The following is a 27569-nucleotide window of genomic DNA, read 5'->3' on the forward strand; positions in this document are numbered from 1 at the left end:
AGGGGGGTAAAATAAATATAAGTGATTTTTTCACTGTAATATTTATTCAATACTACCCTGGACTGGTACCTGAAGCGGAGGGCTGATCACCTCTCCTTCATATGTAAACGATCAAGATAACACTGCGTTTATATGACGCAGTGCCCTATGCACCATTGGGGTGCGGATAAGGGTTTTATTATTATTATTATTAATTTTTTCCACAAGAATTTTATTTGACCAGCAACTGGGCTTCGTCGTTACCGACATCATAAAACTGTATGTAACCGACATCACCAGTCTAATTATATCGGTTGCGAAGAAAACCAGCTGGTCAAAAAAAAATGTGGAAAAGATTACGTGTTATTTTATTCTATATGTATGATTCCCAAAAATTCAGTAGGATACCATCTCCATTGCCTAAGTAGAAGCTAAAAAAAGCTTTCCCAATCCAATTATAGATGGTTCCAGTGAACCCACATGTACAGTGTCATGAGATTAATAATACATGCAGAAGTTCCGAAAATTCAGTAGTGTGGTTGTCAATCATGGGTACAATGGTGAATGTTACACGTGTGTAAAGTGATCACTTAACCAGACCATTAATAAGTCATAAATCCTGTAAATACCCAGACTTCCATATTCTTCTTCATCTATGTTGACATGTCAAAATGTAAAAATAAGAAAATTACTCAAATTATTGAGGAAATTCTTCGCCCGAATTTAGACTGACATCATCACAACTTCCATTCCACTCGAGGAATGTCGAGCGGAGATAATTTATCCAACGGATCCTCCAAAGGGCGGACTTTGCAGCCCAATTTTTAATTTCCGCTTCTTTGCGATTTATCGTGTGGTACTCACGTTAACTTGCTGGTCCTGCTGCTGGCTGGGCGTGAGCGGCCTGCGCTGCTGCGCGGTGGGCTGGTGCGCGGGCGCGGGCGCGGGGGGCACCAGGCCGGGGTACACGCCCCAGGGGGCCGCCACGCCGTAGTAGGGCGGCACGCCCGTGATGAGCGTGCTGACGTACGGCGCGCCATCTTGCCCTGGTAGAAGCAAATACCAATAGTCAATAAAAGTAGCACCAAATAAATTCTCAGTACTTTTATAAAAATTAAATAATAAATGTAAAAAAAAAACTACAATACACTATATTATTTATCAATTCGGCATTAACTTTGTGAAATGACACGCTGACTATTAGAAAAAGAAATTAACGCTTGTATAATACCATTTATTGGGTGTTATTTTATTAAACACGTTTTACTATTCACCTGTCGATGAGAACAAATGTAATTTTCGAAACTAGTCGCGTGTAATGAAATAAAACTCAATAAGTGGTATTGTACAAGTGTTTTTTTTGTCAACAATCCACCATTGCTCAACACTGAAATGGAATCTAATTTCACCAAGTAAAAAAGATCGGGTACCCCTTATACTTGGATGATGCGATGAACATATTCGCGTGAAATTATAATCTTTAACTGGATTCACGAGATAAGAATGAAATTGCTGTCTTTTCCGACAGAGTTCATGAGGTCTTGCTCGTCATTACTTCAGTCTCATTTTCAACACGTTTCGCAACTTAATTTTAAAAAATGCTTTGCAGCGGAAGGTCTGTCAGGAAGCCTAGATGCCTCTGTATCAGATCAGGGAATGCATTGCGACAGAAGGTCTGTCAGGAAGCCTAGATGCCTCTGTATCAGATCAGGGAATGCATTGCGACAGAAGGTCTGTCAGGAAGCCTAGATGCCTCTGTATCAGATCAGGGAATGCATTGCGACAGAAGGTCTGTCAGGAAGCCTAGATGCCTCTGTATCAGATCAGGGAATGCATTGCGACAGAAGGTCTGTCAGGAAGCCTAGATGCCTCTTTATCAGATCAGGGAATGCATTGCGACAGCTTTCAATTACTTTCAATTTACATTCTGTAATTGAGCATATTTTTTATGGCATCCCATACGAAAAATATTGTTCTTAATTGTATTTTTGATGCCTTAATTGGTTTTTCTTTGAAAAAGACTTCAAATAAATATTAAAACGAACATTTGTGTTTTAATGATATACCCAAATTTCTCAATGGAAAACTATTCTCAAGTAAGGACAAGCAGCTTGTTTTTGAATTAGGAATAAAGTTGAGGCAGAGTGGGCTCGAACTTAGAAACGATGCAACAATTAATTCAAACAATTTTTAATTTTTTACTAAGTAAATACCACTATTTCTTAAAATCTACTGTGACACGTGTTTCGATGCATTCCGCATCATTTTCAAACACCGTATGATGTTTGATGTCAAAATTATGCGGAATGAATCGAAACACGTGTCACAGTAGATTTTAAGAAATAGTGGTATTTACTAAGTAAAACATTAATTAAAAATGGATAGATTTTACCACAAAGTGAATGCCGAATCAATGTAATTTAAACAAGTTGTAAAGTTGAAAAAAATATGATGCGTCATTTATGTTGGCAGGTAGTAGGTAGTAGGTAGTAGGTAGTAGGTAGTAGGTAGTAGGAGTTAGAGGAGCACTTACCAGTGTTGATGACGTAGGGGGGTTGTGAGAAGGCCTGCTGTGCGGCCAGTTGCTGTATCTGGAACTGTTGCTGGAACTGCTGTAGCTGTATCGTGGCCGCTCCGGGCGCTCCCGCCCCTCCGGCCGCCGCGACTGCCGCTTGCTGCGACCTCAGCACTTGCTGTAAGGAAAGGGTACTTTAATATGTCGTCACTTGGAAGAAACGGTCTCCGTGAATACAAAACAACCAACATACAATTAGAAATATAGTTTAGGCTATATACAATATCACATAGGATATTAATCTATCCCATATGGATCTAAGGGGGTATTCCAAAGAGTTATTCTTCTACATCTTCAACGAAAGTCTTCTTTTTTGTTAATTTATGTTTTACTTAGTAAATACTACAATTTGTTAAAATCAACTAAGACACGTGTTTCGATGCATTTCGCACCATTTTCAAATACCGTATGTGAAGCTAATTCTAAATTTCAGAGTTGGGTCCTTGAGACGTTGAAGGTTGAAGAGGGGGTAGTAGCTGTTTTTTATTTTTATTTATTATTTTATTATTATTATTTCTTATTAGTGGGAACATAGACAATAGGGGGGAGGCTTTAGGAAGACAATAGGGGGGAGGCATAGACAATAGGGGAGAGTCGTCTTACTTACATTTTTTATTTATTTTATGTATACGGCTTAAATGTGAGTCATTTATGTAGATATATATATTAATTATTTAATAAACTAATTTGATTTTATTTGATCTGTATATTACAAATGAAAACGAAATCAATTTTAGAGTAGGAAAAAAACTAATCAACAAATAACGAAGTATTTGAAATCAAATTTTATGGCAAGCTATTCAGATTTACCCAAGCTGGAATATAATGAAATAAATACAAACAGCATTTTGGAGTTAAGTTTCTTGTATGAATAATAACAATGATAAAAGTAATAATGAATTCAGTCACACACAAAAACTAGACCACACCAAAGACAAAGGTTTGGCATAAAAACCAGACATTCAAAGCACTTCCAAATACAACAAGCATATTCGGAAATAACAGATCACGACTCAAATTTACAATAGCCTACCATACGATGCTACAAACGATAATACAAAATTCAAAACCGTAAAAACCTTGACAGACTATTTTACGTAAACGTTTTTAGCATTATTTTTAAATAATTTAGCTTTGGTTTATTCATAATTTACGAAAAATGTAACAAAAAGGTTCAAACAGTAAGGTGACTGTAGAAAATAGAAAGGGGAGATGGTGGTATGTATGATGCATTTTGGAACATATTACGAGATGAAACTAAAGAAAAAAGGGGGAAACCATGGAGATATTGGATTAGAAGGCTGACATCGTATCGTGCAAAAAAACTCGAAAACCTAACAACTACCTACCATGAAAAAGCTGTACTCGTACGTACATACATGATGACATTGGTTATTTATTAAAAGTAAATATCTTAAGTGTTCCAGGAATTGTATAGCTAAACGCATATTTATTTACCTACTACATTAGAGTCTGCAAAAACATCCAAATAAATCGCTCACAAGAGTTCGAGAAAACACCAAAATTATCATTTATTTATTCTGTGTCCAAGGTGATTGAGAACTTTAAATACAGCTATGAAATGCGAAGAGAACGTTGCATTCGGAGCTCCCCGCAAATACGAGGGGTCCGACTGAAGTGGCTGGCGGAGCTTGGTACGGAGCCCATCGCGAGCACGCCATGCACCGTGCATCAACAGGTAGCCTGCACCAGACCAATCACACAGCGGCGCGCAGTGTGATGTCGTCGCGCTCTAATCGAATCACGAGCACTGCACTCGAACACTAAAAGCCTTCCTTTATTGGATTCCATTGGAAGGGTACCAATGATGTTAACTTTTACTATTGAACATGATAATGGTATCCGAGGTTCTGCTTGTTTATTTGACTGTTGAGATCGATACATCAAGTCGGCGATCTTGAAGATACTGGTTTTTGGACGAAAGTGATAATTGGCCGAACAAACAGCAGAAAGTTTAGTTGTTTTGTATAAAATTGCTCATTTAAACATTTTCTTACTGGCAAAAAAAAAATACATAGAAAAAATAAAAAGACAAATCCATACTATTCTTATTAATTAATTCCCGCCGTTTCACCAAAATTGAAACAGAGTGTAGTTTCATGTCGTACGCGTTTAGCTGCAAGACACACTTACATTGTACAATAACTAGTGTGCGCCATTGAAAATTACGAGTCTAAAAATCAAAACTGCTTTTAGTCGTATATGATGCGAGTAAAAAAGGACGCAGATCTACATTTAAGATTATAATTGAAGTGAACATTTTACGTTTTTTAATATTTCATGACACTCCGCAGTTGCGGTACTAGCAGATAACAGTATGTAAACGCTAACAAACTTTTAACTGCTAGTAGTAGCCTATTATAATTTAAACAGGATACTATTTTGGTAAAGAATGAGAAAATCCATGTAAGATAAGAAAATGCATTTTAATTATAAGTTTCAAGAAAATTATGTTACGGATATTTACTTATTTGGATAAGAGATCCAAGCATGTACATATCATTAAATACAGATTAACTACCATAACGAGGTCCGCTGGTCAAGGTTGAGTGAAATGAGAGTTTTTCACTCAAATAAACATGATTAAATTAGTTAGAAATTAAAGAAAAGAAGAAGACTATCATAAAGTTGAAGGTATCGCATTTGATTCAAACATATTTACATAGCGTTAGAATATTATAAATCATAAAAAAGAGAATGGTAGATGAAGTCACTACTTTAAGAATGGAAAAGATTTTAAGGAGTGGTACTGTCAAATACCTACTGCACTAAAGAAAACAAGTATATCCAGTAGATACGTAACGTAATCATAATTCAACACTTAAATTGGGATAAAATACTATGATGACTCACGCGCGAGTGAATATTACTTTCTAGTATGCGTGGAAAAGACAAAAAGTTAAAAAGTGAAGAAAGTTTGATTTGGAAAAAGCGAGTGTGTCCAAATACTTGTTAACAGACCTATATTATCTCCAATTAGGAGTAATTGTTAGTTATAATAAGCTTAAATAAAAATTAAAAATTATGTTTTCTAGAGTTTCTCAAGTTTGGGAATATATTATCCAGGATTCGGACCTCACATACAAATTAAAGAATTTCCGCTAAATAGTTGTCAATTATGGGCTAGAATTGGTGAATGTTACACGTGTGTAAGTAAAGTGATGACTCAAACCAGCCTATGACGGTCGTAAGCCCTGTGACTTCCATATTCTTCTTCATCTATTTGAGATGTCAAAAATAATGTAGGGTTTTATATTTATTAGGTGGAGTATTTTGGATGAAAAACACGAAGTACGCATGACACTTCGCAATGTTTATGTTTGCTGTGCCGCTGCCGTGCCGGGCGTGGCGTGTGCCGCGTTAGGAAACTAATAAAATGCGACAAAGAATCAATGAATCAAGATTAGCCATAAAAATCCGATAAAGGGGGACATGACACGAACGGGCCTTACGAGAAGCGTCAAACAGTCATGTTTGCCGATTTTTACTAGTGTTAAAGTATAAAATCCTATCTCCAACGCGCCATTTGTAGGATCCTAAACATGCTCGCTTTCTGTAAATAACGTCATTTTATACGGTCGCGATACAAATCACGTAATTATTATAGGATATTTACTCGCAAAAGGTATTGCTAGTTTCGTTTACAATATTTAGAGAACTTGGTAGATTCCATTATTTTTCCTTCTGATGTCTGTCTACACGACTTTTACGGGTTTAGGAGCATTTATCGTGAGGCTTCGATGTCAATGTTTAAATTCTAAATGATCATAAAATAAGTAAGAAATACATTTGAATATAATCTTTCTTAATCCAATAAAAAAATATGGCTCCAGTGGACTCACACATAAAGCTTCATGAGATTTATGATATATGTAGGAGTTCCGAAAATTTTAGTAGTGTGGCTGTCAATCATGGATGAAATGGTGAATGTTACACGTGTGTAAAATGATTACCTAACCAGCTTATGACAGATCATAAGCCCTATAAAAACCCGGACTTCCATATTCTTCTTCATCTATGAGATGTCAAAATGTAAAGATAAATCTTAGTGGAGAAGAAACCCATATTTTTTAACAAGTATTTGGACACACTAAAAATGTTGTGAGTAAAAAAATGACCCATATTAAAAGCGATAATAAATTCATTGAAATCAGTGTATAATAGAGAAGTTATTATAATTTCATTGCTTGATTCGGCAGTCACTTTGCGATAAAATCTATCATCCATTTTAAATTAATTCCCATATTTAGTAACAGTAGAAACACGTTTCGCAATAAATTTTAAGAAGTCACGGTATTTACCACGTAAAACTTAAATTAAAAAAGGTTATTAATGCCTGTATGTAATGGAGAAACCAAATCAAAGATATGTATGATATAAATCAGTTATAAAAGCATACAAAAAATGTATGGAATTTATGCAACGGCTGTTGTGTTTAGCTTTGAGGCCTGGCGTGACCGGAATCTGATCGAGATGCCTCCAAAGGGTTAAGTCATTGGCAATTATGCAAAATGTGGCCGCTTTCGGCGGCCACACTCTCGCGGGGGGTGTCTTTTTTTACCCGGTGTCTGCTTTACCGTCTGCTTACAGTATTCCGGGGTGTCTGGTGGCGTGACCGAGCCGCCAGCACGCGAGTCTTATCCGTCTATAAAAATCCCCGGTTCGAAGCCCGCGATGGCGCATCGCACCCGAAAGCATTATGCCGTTACAAGTTGGGATTTAAATCTAAACAATTATTAGCATTTATACGGTAAGGCCTAAACGGAACTTAACCGGGTTCGATGAACCCGGTCACATACACGAGGACATGATAAAATACATGTGGAGCCGATAAACACAACTAAGTTTGGTGTAAGGTACTTACAATATATTGGCTAACCCAAATAAACCAGCTACCTGACATAAAATAGAACCCAGTCAGGGGGATCCAAAATAAATTAACTGAAAAAATACTGTATGGAAATATATTTGTGTTAGTGGTTTGTTTTATTTTCTGTTTTTTCCTTTAAACATGCTTCTTACTTTATTTTTGTATATGCCCATTCACTGCAACTTTTATTGCTTTATATTTTACATCTTGCCCTGTATTGTCTTATTTGTTACCTTCTTGCTGACGTATATTCAATAAATACACTGTTTTTCTTTCAAAAAGGACGAATATTTGTGTTCGTATACACAAATATTTATCTTTCATACTATTTTTGAAGGCCTGAATGTTGTGATAGAGTGGGTTCGAACCTAGAAACTGTGGCTTAGAATTCGCGACGTTAACCACGGAACCACAACCCGATATTAATAGTATCCAAAGTATAAGATAAACAAACGAGTATTAAATCATTAAACTTATATATCATTTTATAAAATTCGGTGGTCGCCAATTTCCTTGTCGGTGGGTCAGGTTACTAATAATAAACAAATCATAAAAAGGTGAATTTACGTTTGTTTCTTGGAAAATATATAGCCGACTGTACGTAATCAGTATTCCACTACCCAAAGCTTTGAAACGCAATATGCCATCAAATAAACACAAAATCAGTTTAAATTCGCGGAATAAACTACCTTTTATCCTAATATTTTGTGAAACGCGCGTGACTTATTCATAATGCATTTAGAAAATGGTGATTATACATTATTTTCCGTGGGAATGAGAATAGAGAATTAGCGAAGAAAGGAAACTGATTTAAGTTACCAAATAATGATATCGCCGTATCAAACTATTCCTCGTATTTGTGAAAGTAAAATTATTTTAGTTAGTAAAGTCGTACTGTGAATACATTGTATGCGAAACGTAGTACAAACATACAACGCAATATACGACGTAGATATTTATAATTTCGATCAATTCGGGTTTCAGTATCATCTGTCGGCAAGACGATGTTTATTTGCAGGTATAATAACGAATTGAAAAAAAATCTAAATTACAGTAAATATGTTTTAGTTCATCACAAACAATACATCGTGTGGATAAAAATAAGCATTTACAGGTTCGATTTCACCTAACACACCAGTAGAATGAAAAGCCTCCTTAGAACAATCGAAATGAAGACGCAACGACCCACTCTGAAATAAGAAAAATCTGCGATATCGAAGATTTTGAGCGATGGGGAAGAGAAAGAAGAAATCATGTGGGAAGAGCAATTTCGGATGGAATGGTGAGAATAGCAGAGACAGTAGCATAAGAGGTAGCAGACCCCCAGGAAGACCAGCTAAACGATGGAGAGATAGCTGGTCTTCCACCTCCCAGGAGCGGACCGGAGAATAACAGGACATAGTCCTAAATAAAGAAGAAGATTTCGCCTTAGGATGTCAAAACAATTATCGTATCATTTTAAACTGATAACCAATAAACGTAATAAAAAAAGCTTGGTACTTCATTATGACAAAAAAAGTTAGGGATCAAAGTGTTATTCCAGAATATTCATTGAAAAACAAACAAAATATCAAAGCTATAAGTAAATCTAAAAACCTCCGTTTGTTATTTGAACACGTAAAATATTATTTATAAAATAAGATACATACATATCGCTCACTCCTTTCAACAACGTCATATAACAAAAAAAACTTGATTTTTCAGGAGACTGTTTTTTAAGTTTACTTATTACTTATAACCCTTATCCGCACCCAATGGTGCTTAGGGCACTGCATCGAATTGACGCAGTGTTACCTTGATCATTACTTACACGAAGCCAAGGTGATCACTCTTGCGCTTCAGGAACCAGTCCAGGGTAATATCACAACAGTGTAAAATCACTAATATTTATTTTCACCCCCCCCCTGGGAATCGAACCCGGAACCTCCAGCACGGTAGCTAGACACGCTGACCATTACACCACGGAGGCGGACAAAATTTAGAAATACATATAATAAAATGTATTAAAAATAAATATCAAGCCACTTATTGAACTTTTTACTGTGCAACTTAGGTAAAACCTGAATGTTTTTTTCTCTCCAGTTGAAAAATATATATTTTATTTAAAAAATAATAAAATAATACCTTTTCTTCTAAATGCAAAAACAACACTTTCTGCCCTATAGCGGGTAAATATAAAGTTATAAATATGCCGCTTTTGCTGGGATATAGTACATTTTCTGGGCATTCCGAAAACATGCACAACTGAAAATTGACGATTTTTGATATGACGATTATGTATGTTAATTTTACTGTCTTGATCAAGGCGTATTGAGGATTAATAAAAACACACTTGTCTATTCTTAATACTGATTAATCAAAGAGGAAATGATGTCAATATGAGAATGAATATGAAAATGAGCAATATGAAAAGAAAGGGAGTTGCGTATATTTTACATTGAACTAAATGCTAGCATGGTTCCACTGAACTGGAGGCGATGCTTTGTCTAGATTACTATTAGGCTAATCCCAGGACGGACGGTTCCACGTCCCCGCTCTCCGTGCGGCCGGCCTCGACCGTGAAGGTGTGCTGCCTTCCGAACACGGAACATAACTTTATTAGATCATTCGTGTCGCGGAATGTAGAAGGGGAATGCATAATGACATTTCGTCGGCGGTTGTAGCGCACACGTCTGCAACTCCGTTTAAAATCACCGATGGCCAAAATGATAAAATCACGAAGTAAGCCATCATATATCTAACTAACTAACTAACTAATCATCACGCCGCTTCCCCGCAGGGGTAGGCAGAGAGAATCGAACGCCACACCACTCTGTCTTTGCAAACATTCTTTGCCTCTTCTACATTCATGCATCTCCTCATACATACCCAACGATTATTACGACTCCTGACCCGGCCGCTTTCAAGTATTTGACATACCTGATTGTGCCAAGTTTTCCTCGGTCGTCCTCTGCTTCTTTTTCCAAGCACATTCGCCTCATAAATTTGTTTAACCGTTCTTTCTTCACTCATACGCTCCACATGTCCAAACCATCTCAGCACACCTTTCTTAATTTTATCGATAATGCTTATCTCAGCCTTACATTCTTTCTTTATTTCATCATTCGAACATCTATCAAACATCGTTTTGCCACACATTCGTCTGAGGGATCGCATTTCGACTGCATTCAGTCTGCTTTCATCCTTCTTTTGCCAACTCCATGCTTCGCTTCCATACATAAGGGTTGGAACCAGAACTCCATTGTGTACTGCCAGTTTAGCATATATCATATATCTACAATACATAAAAAAATATATCTTCCTCGGACAATTTGATCATTTGAATTGCTTATCAATGGAAATTCACAAGTGTAGTCGCGCAATATGTAAATATGGTATACGTATGTAGGTTTATTAAATTTCCTACATACTTCGGCAGTGCAGAGGACGCCCGTGATTAGACATTGATCAATGGCCTCAACTATTCTCCTCGCTATAATTAATAACGCTCTGTACTTGTAACGTTCATAGTTTCAACACAGAATCATTATAAAGTTCTAGCAAACTTTACTCTTTGTATTGATGTTTTCATCCAGGCGAGTTGAAGCTCAGCCGAAGCGAGGAAAAAAGAAATAAAAAAAATACGAAACTATGGCTTATTACATATATTCATTCAATCATTCTAACCCTCATCCGCACACAATGGTGCATAGGGCACTGCATCATATAAAAGCAATGTTATCTTGATCGTTAACATACGAAGGAAAGAAGTTTTACCCTCCCCTACAGGTGTACCAGTCCAGGGTAATATAGAAATCACTTAAATTTATTTGATCCCCCCTAGGAATCGCACCCGGGACCTCCAGTACGGTAGCTGAGCTTGCTACGGAGGCGGATTTTATGTATATATATATATATATATATATATATATATATATATATATATATATATATATATATATATATATATATATATATATATATATATATATATATATATATATATATATATATATATATATATATATATATATATATATATATATATATATATATATATATATATATATATATATATATATATATATATATATATATATATATATATATATATATATATATATATATATATATATATAATTATAAACACATATATCCTATGTGTGTATGTGTGTATTGTTTGGGAGCACGTAAAAGATATAACATCATCCGCCGGCATTAATGAAAACGTCGTCGGCAATTGGATTTCAACAAGCAAAACGGGCAACGAGAAAAGTGGAAAAACACAGAAAGAAATCCCCGACCAAAAATCGCGAGTCCATAAATCAAGAGATTGCTCTCGCCAACGTGCGGCCGCACAGAAGCCCAGCGCAGGAGCGGCGTCTCCATTAGGAGCCGCGCGTCGACTGGAATACAAATTATGGCCGGAAAGCGAGAAAATCAAACACATCACTCGCAACACAAACATATTATTACTGTGCCGTACGTACGCGCGACCGTACGCTCGCGGAAAGCCAATGGAGGAGTCGGACTCCGCGAACGGTACAGCGCCATCTTACATGATCAACCTAGCCGGCTCGAACGGGGGGGACCGAAATCCTCCAAATGTGAATTTTAATTCGATAACTTTAGTATTATAAGAGCTACTTTCTCCACATTTTTGTAATCTAAAAATAATATTAAAGAAAAATTTCCTTTGTGTTTGTAATTTGTGATTCACTTGTGCGTACCGCGTGTTCGCGTCACTCATCGTTTTGGCTTCGCGGCGAATGCGTAAAATACAAACAAAAACGTACATTAGTTTCACCCGACGGCTTCATAGCCACTAAAATTCACTCTAAAATAAAATAGTAACCTATAGTTAGGTTTCATATTGTTCCTTGAAGTAAGGTTTTATTAAATACTTATAAGTGTTTCAAAATATTGGTTTTAATAAAAACCACAATCAGTCGGTATCGCGAGTTTAACGTGCTTATAATATACAAGGACGTTAATTTTTTGTCTACTAGCGACATGTTATTTCTTTCACTCTAATAAATTTGGTACTACCACAAGGAGAAAGCGCGCTCGGCGCCCGGCGACGAGCTGGAGGACGTGGAATCTGTGACTCGATTTCGTAGTACTACGTAGCTGCATACTACGATTTCCATACAAATATGAACTGGGGTCCTTTGGTACCCCGCTTCGGAACCCGTTTAATTTTTGGACGATCAGTGCAGGAAAGGTTAAGGGGCTGTTCATTTCGACCCGAGGGAGATCAGACCATTCGGTTACCTCGGAAAGTTAAGAAAGAAAAAAAAACAATAACCACGAACGCTTTTTCATGGCGAATTTTAAATTGAGAGGATGCGGAAGACTCTAAAATAATTATGATCCTCGCCACACCGTGCGTCGTTGCCAAGGATTTCAGAATACGTTCAGAATACGTTTAGGCAATTAAATATTTCATGTAGCAACGGCGACTAGGCAGAAAAAGGGATGGGTAAATACCGACCCCGTATACACGAAAGCGCGATACAGCTCCGCGCTGGAGCAATGTAGCAGCAGGGGCTGCAAAGCTACCCCCGGGGGCTTGGAGCATCAACAATGCATGCGACATGGCACCAAAGGCGGCTGTTTGTAAAAAATACTGGCGCTGGGTCAAGTACTTGAACTACGATGGACAATTTCAATTGTATCTCTAATAATAGAATTCCCATTTAGCTCCAGTACAACATAGGCTCAAAATGAATCATTTATTACATTTAAAAAAATGATTAGTAAATACATATTTATTTTGACTAAATAACTTCAAACTATGGCAACATGGTAATACTACTAATTCGCTCAAACACATGCATGTAAAAATTTAATTTTAGTACTTTAGTACATTATAAGTTTTTTTAATGAGTACGGTACGTAATACCCGATTGAAACGATAATGAGTTTTATTCATTTGAATTTTACTTGGTAATTTTACTTTTCTAAAAATCTATTATGACAAGTGTTTCGATGCATTCCGCTTTATAATAAAAATCGTATAATGATGTGGAATGCATCGAAACACGTATCACAACAGATTTGAAGGAATACTTGTATTTAAGTAAAAAGTAAGTTAAAAATGCAAAATATATTACTTCGAAATAACTGCTGAATCAATCAATGTAATCATCAACGTCTTTTTAAAAACTTTTAAAGACAATTTAACCTTACTTATAGTTACTTTATTAGATCGAATATTCCACAGGTGAAATGACCTTTTTTAAAGTGGAATATCCTAATTGAATATTTGATATTAAATCTTGTCCCACAAAGGGGTAATTTCTCTCTCTTGCGGTAGTCGCCTCATCCCATGCACTGGCCTGCGCAGACGGGATCCAGTATTTAGCAGTAAATTTGATATAAGGCACCGCACGTCTGTTGGCCGCTTCCCGATCAGGAATGACAATCCAACTCGTACATAATGTATTGGGCATATTCAGCCGCTATTCACTATCCCAAAGCCTCGAGCTCCGGTAATTGGAAAATTCCAAACACGAACATGCACTCATATTCTTTCTCGGTGAGAATTTATTGATGAAATTCTTCCTTCACGTTCGCATCAAAGCATTATAACTATGTGTATACGTAAATTATTAATTACAATATATATTTCCACCACAAAGTAAGCGCTTTTGTAACTTAAGATAAAACATAATTCGTTTACTAGTTTTAGAATATGGCGATTTTTAGACGTAATCGAGTAACAAAACTACTACATCAAAGATAGAAAATGTTTAATATTTCGGTGGTTTTTGCTTTTCAATTGGTACTACTTACTTATAAATAATTTGAAAAAACGAGATGGTCCCTAAGGGTAAACTTTTAATACGATAAAGTAGTGGTAGTAGAAAACTAATAGCCAAAAATTATATCCATTTTTAATTTAAGTTTTACTTGGTAAATGCCATTATTTATTAAAATCTTTGTGACACGTGTTTCTATGCTTTCCGCAAAATTTTCAAATACCGTATACACTAAGTAAAACCTAAATTAAAATAGATTTTTTACCACAGTGACTGCCGAATCAATTAATGAAATTCATAATAACATCAACTCAAGGTGATTACATAAATTGTAACTATTGATTTTTTAAGCAGACGATTTATTTAACCCTTTCGAAAAACAAAATATGTAATACGAAAATCAAAATGAATGACAAAAAAGAGAGTTAAAAATAATTGACGCTTTTAATAGTGCCGCGTATGCCAATTTATTTGAATACAAATTGTGAAAATGTTTTTCTGCTGACAACAAAGCCGACGGACCTGTGTAATTAGAAGAAAAATCCAATGGCAATTAGGGGAGGGAGTGTAATTACGCTTCGATGCAATTTTAGTATCGAGTTACTATGGATGGCCACGGCCGGAATAATAGTGCACCGGCACTGGTTGGTCGGCTGCAGGTGGCGGATCGCCTTACGGAGGAGAGGGCAGCTCCTGCCTAATCGATGGAAGCATGAGGATTCGACTGTTGGGATATTTTGCGTAATAACACGTTTACGATTGCAAAGGCCCACCCAGCCTACAGAGACGATTCGTATGCATTTGCATGTATAATCAATAGTCACGTATGAAAAGTAAACCGAATACGACTTCCACCGAGCGAGCGAAACGGGAAACGTAAAAGATTTGAGTTGGAATGTTTTCCAGAAAATAATGTCGGAAATACTTTCGTGTAACAGATATCCGGCTCTAAGTTATGTTCTCCGCTCGATATGCTTGTAAAGTTTTGTCAGGAGATGAACTTTTTATTTGAACACGGGAAACTAAATATCGACTTTATTGAAAAATGATATCTGAGCGGAATGGGCGCCGTGCCAACCCTAACAACGAGCGAGCTCGGTTAGATGATATTGTTACAACTCAAAAACAGCCCATCTGAAAGTAATACATGCTGATTTACCATTGGCACAGGCTATTAACGTTTCAAACAAAAGTAACGAAAAATAATAATTACGACAAAGGATATAATGTTACTTTACACTTATGATATTACAATGATATTCCACGAAACCAGTATCCAATATATAGACACTGCTGGCAACATAAGTTATGTAGCAAGCAGCATGTAACGTAACGTATGTACATAAAATAATAATCAACGCTTGGAATCTCGGCTGCGATGTTTACACGGAATCCTAAAAAGGCAATAAATACATCTTGTCGTGTAGAATCGGGTCGGCTCTATCGAAATTCAAATAAAAGGTCCGCATGTTGAAAAAATAGACAGATTTTTATGTGCTTCTTTTCTTCTTCTTGTATATTAATACAAACGTAAATCTATATCGTTAAACCCGTTAAATTGTTCGCAATACTCGCAGATTAAATAGCCGAAGGATTGTACATCTGGACAAGCGAGTTACCCACATGCGGTGAATTCGCAATAAAAATTCAGACCTGTGATAGGGTTTTGCAATTAGCTTGCGCTTGCATTAAGGAACGGTTATTTTTTCCACTAGTTAGATACGTGACGCTTTTGTAGAAGGCCTGTTTATAATATGCACTAGGATTGGTAGAATGATTGTGAAACGTTAGGTAACAATTAAATAATAATATGCCACAATAAAAACAAGTGCCTGGTTTTATAAGTTACGGTTAGAAACTCAAAAAATCGCCAGTTGATGCTGACCGTCAAGTGATTGATAAATGCTTCTGTAATATCTTGAGTTGATTATTGTAACAGTAAATATGCAGGTCTACCAAAAAAATAATATGTATTAGTAAAAAACTCGACTGTGATTAGTATCAAAATCTTCAGAAAGATTGCTGAAATTTATATTTTAATTCCACGTCACTCCTTCATGAACTGCACACGTAATGCTTTTCCGAAAGGGTATAGTATAAAATCTGAGTGCTCGTGTGTGTATTGCTTGGGATTTATCATACATAAACAAAACGAAGACGTATAGTAATTAATGAAAAATATTTCATACTAAATTAAACTATAGCTTATTTAAAAAAATTATAGTAAAAAATACACGTTTAAAATGAAACATAATTGTACTAGAATAGAAGTTATACTCTTCATTATGCAAGAAAACACGCCAACAAACAGAGATATCAATCCAAATTATTATTTTTATTATTTTTAAAACGTGACATGTCGCTCACTCCTTTCAACAAAGTCATATATCAAAAATCATATATTATGCATGTTTTCGGAATGCCCAGAAAATGTACTATATCCCAGCAAAAGCGGCATATTTTTAACTTAATATTTACCCGCTACAGGGCAGAAAATGTTTTTACATTTTGAAGATAAGGTATTGTTTAATGATTTTTTTAAATATACTAAATATTTTTAAAATAGAGATAAAACCTTCAGGTTTTACCTAAAAAGATCTGTTGCACAGTAAAAAAAGTTCAATAAGTGGCTTGATATTTATTTTTAATACATTTCATTTTATTCTTAAACTTTAAAAACGATCTCCTGAAAATCAAGTTTTTTGATATTTGACGTTGATGAAAGGAGTGAGCGATGTATGCATGAGCAAACTCACGTAACCTTTTCGGGGAATATATGCCAGTACATATTTCCTTCGCCGCGCTTTTGTCGTTTCGGTAAATAAATAAATTTGTCCACGCGGACAGACAGACAGACAGACGGCCAAGTGGTGTTTCATCATGAGAAGACGTTTGAAATTCGGGCGAATGTTGGCCAAACGGCCGCCAAACAAATCACCTGTTTACAGGACGCGCGGCGCAGAAGGCTCCGATTATGTATACATTCGGCACTCGCGTCACGTCTCGTCCCAGACGCGGGCCGCGGGGTCAGGGAAATGAGGTCCGACCAATCATCACCACTATCACTGAGGGGTACATACAATATTTACATTTATAGCGAATTGAGCTATCTAGCTCTACTAAACTTAATGAGTACAAATAAAACGTAAATTATGAGTGTTTTGACCAAGAATCGAAGTTATTATTACTATTATTTTTACATATATTTTTTTTAAATTCTTTAGTTAGCTTATATGATATACATACAAACAAGTTGACATCATAAATATATTACCATCTTCTTACAGTATACATACAAAACATTTCTTTTTTATATGAATCAAAACATGGTTTAGGATTGTATTGACTTTTTATAATTTTTGCGACTGATGTTTCTCATTGTGAGAACATCATCAAACAACCCTCGGAAGATGATACAGCTGTCATAAAAAAATCATGAATTATGATTTTATTTACATATATTAAAAATAATACACTAGGGAATTCAAATTAAATCAAAGAAAAAGATCTAATGCATTAAAAGGTTTACTTTTAAAGTTGTTTCCTTAGCATTGCCAATAAAACCGATAAAAGCTCTTTGTAATCTGGTAATCTTAGCATCTATGTGCATTGAAACAATAAATAGGAAGGAATTTCAATTGATTTATGCCCTGCCAAAAATATAGAAGACATCATTTATATAATTTCCATTAGAGGATAGGTGTTTCATATTTCCAGTCGGCGATGACATATTAATTTATTTCAAGTAATTAATTTTTTTTTCAAGTATTGTTATGAAATACATAAATATTTTAATTCAAAATTAACATCCGTGGATATAATTTAGCGGTTTGCATTTAAAACCAGCAATAAAGTTGTGGTAGAGCGGGATCGAAGCTAAAAGCTCAGAGTTCGCGACCTGATAATAATAGATAAAATGTCTGGGTCATAAAACAGGTGTCACAAATTGGACGCGGAGAGGTCGACCCGTCGAATATGCCTGGCCAGACAATGTCTATGTAAATGGCTGAAAAGAGCCGGTAAAGCACTGACGAAAGTAGTACGACTGAACGTTAATCGATCTATTACTTTCATCTCAAAAAGACTGAATTGAAATCCCGACTAGATTATAAGTGGATAGAGGACAAAAACCCTCAAAGACAGTTAAAATTATAATTACTCCCAGAAAGTGCATAAATGAAAAGTTTTTATATTTTAAAATACACCAGTTAATGTAAAAGTATATTTAGATTTTATATGATCAAGGCTAAGTTACTTTTGAAATATTCTAAAAATAAGATAAATATAAAATAATGCAGAAACAAAATTAGCAATGGCCAATTAGCATTTTTAGACTTTAGTTGGGTTTTTGTTGTTATTGGTGTCTAATTGGAAAGTTCGAATGTTTACGCTTATTCCTGTGTCGGCAGAAAAAAACGAAATAAATATTTTAAGTATTCAGTATTATAACAAAACTGTGAACAGTGCCATCTACGTATATAACATTTTCGATAACGACCTTTTTTTTATTTAGGAGAAAGGAAACATGCAAATCTATTAAAAAAATGTATTTAAAAAAAAACTGTTATTCAGAGTTATTCAAATTGTGTTTTGCAAGAAAAAGAGAATAATCATTCGGAGTTTTATAAAACTCCAAACAAAAAATTCTGTTAAAATTAATCATAAACGTAGTGATGCGTGAAATTGAAATGGCGATTTATTTGTTATTTTTTTATTAGAAAATCAAAACATAAAATAAACAAATGTGGACAATGCTTTTGATGTAAAAAGATACAGATATTCGGAGGAAAGTATTTCGGGGATGTGTCGTACAAATTCACGCAATTAAATTCGCATATTTTAATATTACGCACAATGTGCGAAACGGCGTTACGCGAACGTCGAAAAAAGCGGAAAAAAACTCGCGAAAGTATTTATTTCCCATGTAAATCCTTCCGTATGGAGGCAGTTCGATGGAGGGCGTGTAGAGAAATATATGGCATGCACAGAGTATACGCGGAGCCGCGCCTCGGAACGTCGGCGTTACAATTGAAACGCATTCATTTGTCTTTCAGGTCTCCGCAGAGAGAAGCCAGCGACTGAATATTTCATGGGCAAGAATGCAGCAGCCAGCGAAAGCATTTGTCAGGATTCACAATGGACTAGGACTAGATATATTCCGAGAGAAGGATTATAGCAGTGGGAAAATAATGCAACCAGTTGGAGGATATAACGTATTAGGATAGCCACATATTTACAATCTCTTAATGCGCTATGTACGTTTAGAATATGTATTATAACGCTATCCACCCCTTTTCGATGAAACGATTTTGAAATCATATCGAACAACGGCAAACGATATAAATTCGTTTCACGGGTCGTAAAACACCGTTATAGATATTCGTGTTATTCGGTTCATTTTATAACTGTTTTTAAAATTATAATTGAATAAACAAAAATAATATAATGGTACGATCGAAATTATCCGAAAACTGTCTTAGATGATTGATCGATGAAACGAGTGAAAATATCAAGAATTTTCAACCGCGAAAGTGATTTGTCGAATGTTTAGTTTTTCAAAGAGGTCGATTTCGAAATTTATGCAATTCCAATGGGTATTGTGGTGGACATGATTACTCGAGGTACTTTCACATTTTACCACTAAAAAAGATAAAAATACTAACCTGAATGTGAAATGAACCTAAATTCCGAACACAACATTAGTATAACAGCTGATTTTGTTCGTAATATATAATAATGTTGAATCACCGCGAAATAAGAGCAAAAAGCTCCGTTTCACAATATGACCAGAAATTAGAAACAGTCATCCGAGCTGCGGTAGGGATAATGAATTCGGACAATCCTTCCCGGCGCGCGAATTCCCTCCACGCTAATAAACGTAATGAATGAAAAGGGGAGTCATTCGCGTTATTAATGTAACCTCTCGAGTAATGCCCGTGTTTCGACTGGATACGGATACGCTGAATAGTGCCGCGGGATGATGAATAAAGCTCTCCCTTTCGGACTTTTCGGCGCGCGGATCGGCTGAATCGACTACCCGAAAGGTTATTCAACAGCTCGTTTCAGATTTCGCCCGTAAAAACTCGCCATACAAATTATTACACAAAGCCGGGGAAATGTTAATCTGTTTTCTTTTATATCAGTACGTTTTGTACACATTTTTGTTATTAATTAACGCAAGCAGCGGATCCGAAAACAAGTCACAGTCGCGCTGCGTACAATATTTGTAATAATTCAGGCGCCCAACCAGAGTAAGGTTGATTATGATTTATATTCTCGGGAGAGTTCCATAATACGAGTACTTATAAAAAAAATACACCGCGACACGTATTTTATACATCCCAAAAGTGAATTTACATTATACATTTTCATATCTACGAAAATCATTGAATTCAACAATCCAGTACGTTCCCCACGAGAGACGTATTGCAAACATTACGTAAAAAAAACAAGCGAAAATTCGAATAAAATAAGCTGTTCATTTTATCAATATTTCATCCTTTTGAATCTTCCGATAAACACATTTTACGAGAGGATGCTTCCCGCTCTGTGAATAAAAATAATATGCCCGTTGAAATTTAAAATGTTTAGAAAGGAATTGTATAAAGGCGTCGGGTTGGATCCCTGTGCAATGTACTCGTGTATTCATCTCAATATGCGCCATCAGTCAATGGAAGATATGCAACATGTACTCGGTATTAACTTGCAACGAGCACTCTAGTCGATATAAATGTACGTAAATATAGCGAGATATTTTCCCGTGGCTGAAAGCGATATTAGCAGATGGCTTAGTACTAATACACGGGTGATAAAGACGAATCTACCGTAATATAGGCGACCACGATTTGACGTGACACTAACTGGCGATATGTCTACAAGACGGGACGGGAATAAAGTGAACGCATTACAAAAGAGCGGCGAGTTGAAGCGATGCATTCGGAGTTCGTCGAGTTATCGCAATCCGACTTGGATATAGTGGCGCAGTATAAAGTTACAAATGCCAGTCGGGGGGGATGAATTTGTGGAGCAAGTATTACTACAGTACACAGCAGGTACACACTAGACACAGCCCTCGCATAGTCCTGACTGATTACAGCGCAGGCGGGATATTGCCGCTCCGCTTGCCGTTCGCTACGTACTATGCACTACATAATACATACATGCCACATACATCCCCGAGACGTAAAACATTCGCGACGAATTTATCAAATCGATTTCATCCTGCGACTCCGTAGCTCGTCTCCGTGAGATAAAATGCGAAAACTCAAAATATCTCAATATCTCGAGTTAACGGAAAACTCAAAACAATTTAACGTCCGAGATGACAAAAAAATACAAGATGAATGTGTCAATATGAATCGAGGAAAGAAGTAAACGTTAAATTGTGCTTGGCTTCCAGAGTATGTATAGCCTTCGCGCAGTTTGTAAGTCAGCATCCCCGCGGAGCAATAAAGGCGAAATTATGATTCAGTTAATTAAATTTCCGTATGGTGTGTACGAAATACGGTGTAGTAGCGAGGGGCACAGAAGGCGCCGAGATCGATCAGCTACAAGCCCCGATATACGAGTCGCTGTTACAGCAACTGTGCCCCGCTATATACGATCTAACGCACGCTTCCTGCCGACTGTACACGCGAATTGAAAGGAGAATGGCGGATCTCTCGGGTAGAGGGCAGAAAGTGGAAAAGGCCCCGGAATTCAAAGACCTCAAAAGAGGCAAGTCGAGATAAACAATGAAGTTGCAGGATGCGCTCAGGATTTCCCGGATGCCGTTTCAGCTATCGGCCAAGAAGCGGAATAAAAGATTTTACCGATTACATGCGCTCATATTGCAAAAGGTGCGCTTCAATATATTCATTCGGTGTACTTTCTTTATGTTGAGTGAAGAGGCTTATGAAAAATAATGTAATATGTACGCTAGAACTGACTTGCATGAACATAGATTAAAATATATCATTTCCTAGCGATATATAAATCTCTCGGGAGACAGGAGTCGCTCACTTCCCAAACACTTGTATCGGAATAAATAACATTCTGCAGAATAGTTTATAACCAGTGGAGAAAAATGTGCTACATCGTGTATTCGAAATTGGTGACTTAGTTTAAATAACATTCATCCGAGAATACAGTTAGCCTTCAAGATATGGTGGCCTCAAGGCCATATCATTATTATACTCAATACAATGATGTTTGTAACATTAAAATACGTGTTATCTCACGAATGTCGCCCACAGATTTGTCAGATATCCCATGTGGGCTTCTCCCTATCTGACTCCATCACTCGACGCAATATCGAATACACTTATACCACTAAATATTACAGCATTTAACAAAACCCCGAAAGACAGAAGCTTTCCCGTCGAGTGAGACATGAAGAAAAACGTATGCGAGGTGAATAGCATTCTGTCAGTTGTTAGAGTGTGGTGAGATCGTGGGTATGATTTGCCGTCGAGATAAACTTGGATTAATAATTAATAACGCAATTAGCATTGACTTCCTATATATGGATCCACAACACGGGTAGAGATATGAATTAATTTGCAATGACAGGAGTAAACTACTAGCAAAATATAAAACAACATTGAATTATACTATTTATTTACGAGTGAATTAGTAGACACCGCGTCGCATTCGTGTAGTATTTAAGTGTGTATTATTTAAAATGAAAATTTCACTAAAAATGTTTTCTGATAAGTGAAAAAATAAACCAAGGAATAGAAATTCATACATTGTAATTTTTGCATTATTTAAAACACCCAGAATTCGCTGATAAAATAAAAAGGACATTTTAATGGCAATATAAAGCTAACATTTTTACATCTGAATAAAAAAAAATGCCTATACGCTGGAATAGCCATTTCGAAATATTTAAATGTTTATTTAAAAAATAAACAATTCGTATGTTAATAAGATTGTGAAATGGAAAATAATATTTTCTATGCCAAGACCTGTAGTTAATACTGATGATGAACTCAACTGAGTATGTAAGAATTGCGTAAACAGTAGCAATGATAATTATTGACCGCAAACCACAATGATCATCTCACAATGCATCTGGTTACTTCTGTGGAAATAATTATTTTATAATTCAAAACTAATTTACGACTGTTTTTATGTACCTTTTACGAACTCCGTTTTCCATTACATGTACCTATTGCCACACTTTATGCTAATATAGTTTTAATTTAAAATTTCACTGTAGAAATAAATTAAATAAATTAAATAAATATACATGATCCGCAATTTAATTTCACTTGACTTGAAAGGATTTATTTTTTATTATATCAGTTTTTTTAAACACTTTTTCTTATTTTAATTTGCATTATATCAGTAAAATTCACTATGTCAAACATCCAAGAAGATGGTCGCCATTAAAAAAATATATATACCGACTTTGAAGACTGTGACAAAATATTATGTAATAAAATTACGCGGGCGTGGCCATTTAGTTAAATTCACTCGTTTCCGATTTAACAACACAAGGTGATTCCTAAGATAGCATACATATAGAAGGTAGGTATTTTCAAATACCTATTAGTTTAACCTCACGATAATAATTTTTCTGAAAACATGCCTAGTCAGGAATGTAAATAGCTACTTTAATGGTGTTATTCACGAAATGAAGGTCGTTTATTAATTTTGCAGATTTCGTGTTTTTTCAACATAAAAATGTTAATTTGTAATTTTTTACGCGAAATGAAAATGAATAGAATATCGTGTCACACAAATAGGTTTTAATTTTTCCTTGATACAATTAAATAAAGAATAAATTAAAATAAAAAAGGCGATGAGGTCCGGAAATCGTATGGAGTAAAACCATATTCTTTAAAAGCTTGAAAAGGGTAATGCTTTTAATTTTATTTTCAAAACCGATGAAATTTAGTAGTCGACAGATAAGGACGCGTGACTGCGATTTATCTAGATCTCGGAATTGAGGAACACTCACATATGATGTCGATCTATATGGCTGTCTTTTGTTTATATTTTTTATTTAAAGTAACGTCTTCGAAAACAAGAAACCGATCATTTTTATTTGATGAATCATCTCAAAAAGATGCGACGAATAACAATTTACAAACAATCAAATATTTGTATTCCTATCATATAACAAAATATTTAACATACCGTAGAACGGGGCTAGTTGAACTTTGATGTGTTACTTGAGCCCAGTACAAAAAATATTAAGATCTGTATTTGGTCTACAATAATGAACGGATCGACATGATTCATTGTTTCCCTGACAGGTGACACTTATTATCACGATATGTTCATTATTGTAGACCAAATACAGATTTTTTTGTACTGGGCTCAAGTAACACATCAAAGTTCAAGTAGCCTCGTTCTCGGTAATACAAATTTTGAGAAATGACAGAATTAAAAAAAAGTACTACAAAATAAAGTAGATTTTTATGGAATTAGTAATTTCATATATTTTTTAACAATATTAATATTATTTAGTATATCAGATCAGACACAGGCACATTCACCCTACGGGTGAAATGTCAAAAAGTGTCTTAACTTGATATGAAACATCAATAATTCCTCTTTATAGGAAAAAAGATGGAAGTCTGAGCATCCCAGGGTTTACGACATGGGATGCTCAGACTTATGTTTTCTTTCATATTTTTTCTTTCATAGGAACGATAGACATATCATATCAAGATGAGACACCTATAATTGAATATATTTTGATTAGCCCAATAGTGCAATCGCCAGTTTTTCAATAAATAAATAAAAGAAATGTAAAACAAAATGCGCACATAAAATAAAAACATTTCACTTAATGCGCAGTACAATCCCGTGGCATTACACGGGCATCGCAGAAGCAACACGTAAACAAACGTAATAGACGTGTTGGGAGTGTTTTACTGTCGGTACGTGAAATTAGTATAATATCGTCATCATAAATTCCTTCGTCAATCAGACAGACCACGCAAGGACATTCTCGGTTCATGATACTACTCCCAAAGACCGTATTATCGAGTATCGACCAATTAGCCGATCGGAGCCTCGGCTTAGCCTCGCCCGCAGCTCTCCTACAGCGTGGGAAGTGGACTAATTCCAGTTACAGCCGCGCAATTTACTTACAATGGAAACGCAACCAATCGACGGATCTCAAGCCGTCTTTCGTATCTATACAGAACTATAAAATCAAAACAAGGGCTTGAAAACATAAATTATAATTATTAAAAATATGTATTTTAATCAAAGCAAACTAAAAATGGATAGATTTTACCACAAAGTGACTGCCGAATCAATCAATGAAATTATAATTTATTTATTGAAATAATCCTTTGTTTTACAACTGATGACTAGATCCCATCAACCATCAAAACAAAAACACAAAATAAGAGCAAAACAACGAATACTTGAAGTAACATATTTGAAGAGATGTCGTGTATAAGAGTCGCAATAAGATGGAGCGATTCCATCACCAGTTCTTGGGGTTTCTAAACAACCCATCTTAGAATACAAAGAATAAGAACTTGACGAGGTCAAATACATGATAAAAACAAGTAATAATGTCATAATTGTCATAAGTAAATATATTAAATTGCAGTAGATACATAATTGACCACATTTACATGACGACGCGATAAGGTACACGGGACCTTGACAGTGGTATGAGTTTTCACAGTGCATTATATCCGTATCTAGCAATTAACTTCGTACTAAGGGTAAGGTGAGGCGTTTTCTTGAATTATTAAGCGCACTGATACTAAAACGCGTTTTATTACACAACAATATACGAGTAAATGCACGTTTAGTCGGCAAATCGTATTCCCACCTATCTGCCTAGGAGGAAACTCTCACAGCGAACATAAAAACAGGTACTCGAACCAGTAAATAGGAATGAATTACTATAAATATTGAACACCTCATCAATGTTACATTACAGACTTTGTATTAGGTAAAACTTTAAAATAATAACAGAAAAATTTCATTCATTAATATTGGCATTGACGCCGTCTTAACACACTAAGGACGGGAAAGGTATTTCTACCTGTTCGGTCGATTGATGCTTAAGGACGGGAAGTGTATTTTTACCTTCTGCGCCGGCCTCATTTCAAAGTCAAAAAAATAAGGAATTATTTAATGTTTTTACATGAATATAATGTACCAATCTCTTTGTTAAGGTCTTAATTATAAGTACACAATAAACGAATCCCGTCGCCAGCAAGAAAATAAGGATTTATTTAATGTTTTTATATGAATATTATGTATCAATTCTCTTTGTTTAGTTCTCAATTATATGTAGACAATTATTGAATCCTGAATTTGCCTGCGGTCCTCAGGCGTAAAAAACACCCGTTTGAAATGTGTTAACATAGAAGCAGGAAGATCGTAATTTCATAGTTGGGAGGAAATGTAAGGTATATTGTATGGAGAGCGGCGAAGGTAAGCCCGAGATCACACCTAATTACGGCGACAGATCCCACCCTCTACACTGGTAAGCGTAGCAGATGTCGCGCTACGTGATCTTGCACCGGAGGATCTTGGCGATTCCGTCCTAATCCCGCCTAAGTCGGCCCGATAGCAACTGTAAGACGCGAGACCACCTACCACTACCACTGCGACGCTCTTGTGGCTACTATAAATATTTACGCTGGCTTCACACGGACGCGGCTGTTCCGACTCCTTAGCGGCTATATGCAGAAATTAATAATGAAGTAGAACAGTCAATATTTTTCCTAAATTAATTCTTAGAGCAAACAAATTCGATACATTATTAACACACTGCGAATTGCGGTGTAAATACCATAATGTGCTCAACATAAAACGCCCTCTCACCTCTTAAATTCATACTTTTGTTCCGTACTACAGGTGTTTGATAATTTTGGTACATACCAAAATTAAATAACAATAATGTACTATGGAATATTCAAGTTTTTTCTCTATATTTATGTAACGAAACCAGGTGAAGATTTAAAGCAGACTCGGAATATACATTACACGTAATGCGGGTCGATGTGGAAGACTAATTTATTGTTAAACTATTCCCCCGGTATCCAAGTTTCACCGCGTGAATGTGTGTGAGGTTCCAAATTACTTATTATAACGACGCAATCATACTATAGCAATGTAAGTGAGGTTAATAGCGCATAACAAGTTTATCGATAGTAGACACATATCAACTTAAATCAGTTTGATAACTATGCTAATTTTAAATGGTCAACAGTGACTTGGAAATTATTTTTATATACCAAGGTCGCTTTGAGACATTCCTAACATGCAATATTACGGTAATATACATATATATGCAGCAAATAAATGGGTTAGAAAAGGGGGAAACATTTTCACCAAGACGAAAGAGAGACTGGAACTAATTGAAACCCGCAGAGGTGATCCCGGCATTTGGTAAATCCGCGACAAAGCCTCG

At 35.7% G+C, this 27569-nt stretch overlaps 1 protein-coding gene across 15 annotated transcripts in view; it reads right to left on the bottom strand.

Moving 5' to 3' along the window:
* Positions 1–27569, bottom strand: part of pum (pumilio) — a 366079-nt gene that overhangs the window by 27381 nt on the left and 311129 nt on the right. For all 15 annotated transcript variants that reach the window (XM_088263060.1, XM_088263064.1, XM_088263058.1 and 12 more), the window contains 2 exons: positions 2513–2672; positions 844–1025 (listed from right to left, as the gene is read on the bottom strand). In XM_088263060.1, the coding sequence (XP_088119186.1) occupies positions 844–1025; positions 2513–2672 (342 nt within the window). The remainder of the gene's footprint in view (positions 1–843; positions 1026–2512; positions 2673–27569) is intronic.

Source organism: Brachycentrus maculatus, unplaced genomic scaffold, assembly GCF_059751285.1.
Source record: "Brachycentrus maculatus isolate JH-2025_06_01 unplaced genomic scaffold, ASM5975128v1 h1tg000196l, whole genome shotgun sequence".
NCBI lineage: Eukaryota > Metazoa > Arthropoda > Insecta > Trichoptera > Brachycentridae > Brachycentrus > Brachycentrus maculatus.